At 50.4% G+C, this 4,134-nt stretch overlaps 1 protein-coding gene across 1 annotated transcript; it reads right to left on the reverse strand.

Annotated features, from left to right (window-relative positions):
* Window positions 1-227: 227 nt before the first annotated feature.
* On the reverse strand, window positions 228-2,107 carry LOC109761176 (premnaspirodiene oxygenase-like). The gene is made up of 2 exons (XM_020319975.3): window positions 1,161-2,107; window positions 228-1,045 (listed from the first exon to the last, which is right to left on the reverse strand). Exons 1-2 carry the CDS (start codon window positions 2,082-2,084, stop codon window positions 413-415), a joined length of 1,557 nt encoding a protein of 518 aa, XP_020175564.1. The 5' UTR covers window positions 2,085-2,107; the 3' UTR covers window positions 228-412.
* Between the last annotated feature and the right edge of the window lie 2,027 nt (window positions 2,108-4,134).

The following is a 4,134-nucleotide window of genomic DNA, read 5'->3' on the forward strand; positions in this document are numbered from 1 at the left end:
CGGGGACCTCGGCTGGTAGGGCGACCTGATCGACATGTGATATCACTGTGCATAAATGGAGAGAATACGGCCGCGTGTAAATAGCTGATGGATGGAATACATGCAAGAATACGTGGCTGGAACATATCACGATAAAGCCTGACGCAGGAGATAGCGAGCTCCAGGTAGCTCGTCCACCAAACAGCATTTTCGGGTCTTCACCCTTTTTTTTAATTTATCAGGCCAACTCTCTTCTTAATTAATCTATGAGACAATTCTTTTCCCTTTATTTCGAATTTTATTTTAGCAAAAACGCTTTTTTAAGGCTAGCAACCACGAAGCAATTTCACCCGATGATTTTTTACTTTGTATGCCTATATAGATCTCCTTGTTTACTCGTCGTTATTGCTGGCATAGTAGTGATCACTGATATCTACTCTGGTACAGGAACACGAGTGGTGGCCACCACGAGAAGCTCGGACCTCCTCCGCGTGGTGATGCCAGCCTCCTCTGTCATGTCCAACCCAGCCGCGTCCACGCCTGCAGGCAGCTCCAGGTCGAAGTGGAACAGCAGCGCGGCGAGCGCGAGCTCGATGTGCGCCAGCCCAAACGTCATCCCCGGGCACATCCTCCGCCCTGCTCCGAATGGTATGAACTCGAAGTCTGTGCCCTTGAAGTCCCTCCCGGCGCCGCCTTGCTCCTGGTCAAACCTCTCCGGCAGAAACTCCTCCGGCGCGTCCCAGTGCGCGGGGTCCCTGGCGATCGCCCACGAGTTCACGAACACCGTGGCGCCCGCGGGCACGTCGTACCCGAGCACCTGGCATGGGCTCCGGCACTGGCGTAGCGTCAGCAGCGGGCCCGGCACGTGCAGCCGGAGAGACTCCTTGACGACCATGTGCAGGTAGTGGAGGTTGCCGAGGCCGTCCTCCGTCACCCTGCAGTGGCCGGCCATTGCCCGCCGGACCTCCTCCTGCGCCTTATGCCGAACCCTCGGGTTCCTCATGAGCTCCGCCATTACCCACTGCAGCGCCGTCGTTGCCGTCTCGCTGCCCGCGGCGAACATGTCCTGCACGTGTGAGAGAAACAGAGCAGCTAAAGATTAGTAATCCCGTGGCGCGCATGCATGGCGTGGCGTGGAGCTCGCAGCTAGATTGTCGCGCCGGATCACTGGAAGACCTTACAATCATAACGAATTTTATGTTCTCGGTGGTCAGCGGGTGCTGGGAGCCCACTTCTTCCTGGAGTCCGAGGAGCACGTCGACCAGGTCTTCGCCTTCGGCTTCTCCTTCGCCGGCGGCTTTCCTCTCCCGGTGCTCCTGGATGACGGCGTCCATGATCTGCAGCATCTCGCGGCGGCAGCGCTTGATCCGGCCGGGCTCGCGGCTGACGAGCATCGCGAGGCGCGATGACGGAAACAGGTCCGGCAGGCTCAGCCCGGGCCTCATACGGAACATGTCCTCGAACAGCTTCAGGCACGCGTCGCGGCCCTTGAACGGCCTGCTGCCGATGATGGCGCGCACGGTGGAGTCCGCGATGTATGCCGCGATAATCTCCGTCAGGTTCACCGAGCGACGCTCGGGCGGCGATGGCGAGGACGAGGCGACGGCGCGGAGGAGGCGGCCGAGCTCGTCCTGGCGGACCGGGCGGAAGGAGTGGACGCGGCGGGCGCTGAGGAGCTCCTGGGTGCAGATCTTGCGGAGCTGGCGCCACGCGTCGCCGAAGGGCGCGAAGACGAGGCCCTCGGAGCCCTGGAACCAGAGGCGCGACATGGGTCCGACGGGCCGAGACGCGAAGGCGGGGTCGTGGGTCTTCAGGATCTCGCGCGCCGCGTCCGGGGACGAGGCCACCACGGCCGTCACCTCGCCGAACCGGAGCAGCATCAGCGGGCCGTGGCGCCATGCCAGGTCGCGCAACGCTTGGTGCGGGATCGCGCCCGCGAGGTGGTGCAGGTGGCCGATCACCGGCAGCGCCCACGGCCCTGGCGGGAGCCGCGCGACGCCGGACGACTCGGGCGGCGTCAATCTTCTTGAGGCGAAGAGAATGAGGGGTATGATGGCAAGGAGAGGCACGAGCAGCAGCAGGTGGAGCGGGACGTCGGCGTCCATGGCAGCTCGATGGCTGGTGCGCGGGAGGAGCAACAGTTCTGAAAGATACAAGCTATATCAGCGTGCAGTAGTGTCAATCTTTGTCCGATCTTTTTATTTTATTTTATTTTTGCGAATCTGATATGCATAATGCATCACACAATTGTTGTGCATCCCATATCTGTGGCTTTGTGCAGCTCACGCCAAAGACGTTTAAAGGGGTTTATTGCAGTTGAGCGGTTTATCAAATGATCTACTAGAATCTTTTGCAGTTTTGCTAAAGCATTTTTAGATGTGCCATAAGTATTACACATCTAAGTCTTATGTCATTAATCTTATGCAGATATTTATGTGGAAATTTCTTTTTTGCCTTTTCTTTTCAGGTCCGTCTATGTCACATAGATGTGAGATAATACCTCAAGTATAATGTCAATGTCACCTTTTTTTTTCCTGTTTGTTTGATTCCATTTTGTCAAAGGCCAAAACTAAAAACTACCTCATTGTGCGTCCGCCTTGATGACCGGCCTATATGCAAATCTGGTCACTAGCTCTCCTCATAAAAAAATCTGGTTGCTAGCTACCCGTATAAAGAAACCTGATAGCTAGCTTTTTCTGGAAAACAAAATGATCGCTAGTGCTAAATCGACTCGTTAGCTTTTGCCTCTGATCGTTATACATTTTTTTTGCGGGGATGATCGTTATACATTTACAAGGACATCTCTAGCTAGCTTCTAGGCTACCAACGATTTATTTTTATTTTTGCCTTTTGATTTTTGCGTTTTTCACTATTATATTCTAATTAATTTTCAGTAAAGAACAAAATTTCATCAACACATATTTCAAAAACATGTTCACGAATTTGCATAAGTTTTTTCAAATTATAAAAAAGTTAACGAATACCAAAAATGTTCTAATATATGGTGAACAATGCTTTAATATATGATGATCATTTTCTGAATACACACTAAATATTGTTTTTGATATACATGAACTTTTTTATATATGACTAACTAAAAGCGAACTTTTTTATATACATTGAACAAAAGCGAACAGGAAAAAAACAAAAAATAGAGAAAATAGATAACTAAGAAGAGAACAAAAAAACATTTTGATTTGCTTTTAAAAAATTGATCAACACGAACAATTTTAGAAAAATGAACTAATTTATAATTTTTGAAACATGTATTGAAACTTGTGAATTTATGAACAAACAAATAATTATCAGAATATGAAAATATAAGATCAACTTCTGAAAAATAGAAAAATTAAAAGGAGAGGAAAAAAAATGAAGAAAAATGATAAATAAAAAAGCAGAAAAAACATGAAGAAAATGAAACAAAGTAAAAAATGTATCCTACCTACTTGGGCCGGTTCATCTGCAATTTGTTCGCTAACGAGGGTGGACTTGAAACTAGGAAAGAAAATGTTGGACCCCCAATGGCAAGTCGGGGGTGGACTCTCAATTGGGAATAAAAAAAGGTCGGGCCCAAGTTGCGAGTCGAGTTTGGACTTGCAACTGGGACAAAAATGGTTGGACCCTAGTTGCGAGTCAAGGGTGGACTTGCAGCTGGGACAAGAAACGGTCGAGCCCCGATTGCAAGTCAATGGTGGACTTGCAAGTGGGGAAAAAAGGCCGGCCCTAGTTGCGAACCGAGGGTGGACTCGCAATTGGGACTAAAAAACTGTCGGCCCCCAGTTGCGAGTCGAGGGTGAACTTACAACTCGGACAAAAAAGGTTGAGCCCTAGTTGCGAGTTGAGGGTGGACTTGCAACTCAGACAAAAAAGGTTGGGCCCCAGTTGCGAGTCGTGGACGAACTTGCAAGTCAAAAAAAAAAGGTTGGACCCTAGTTGCGAGTCGAGGGTGGACTTGCAACTCAGGCAAAAAGGTTGGGCCCTAGTTGCGAGTCGAGGGTGGACTTACAACTCGGACAAAAAAGGTTGGGCCCCAGTTGCGAGTCAAGGACGAACTTGCAACTCGGACAAAAAAGGTTGGACCCTAGTTGCGAGTCGAGGGTAGACTTGCAACTCAGGCAAAATAGGTTGGGCCCTAGTTGCGAGTCGAGACCGAAC

This window comes from Aegilops tauschii, chromosome 6, assembly GCF_002575655.3.
Source record: "Aegilops tauschii subsp. strangulata cultivar AL8/78 chromosome 6, Aet v6.0, whole genome shotgun sequence".
Taxonomy (NCBI): Eukaryota; Viridiplantae; Streptophyta; class Magnoliopsida; order Poales; family Poaceae; genus Aegilops; species Aegilops tauschii.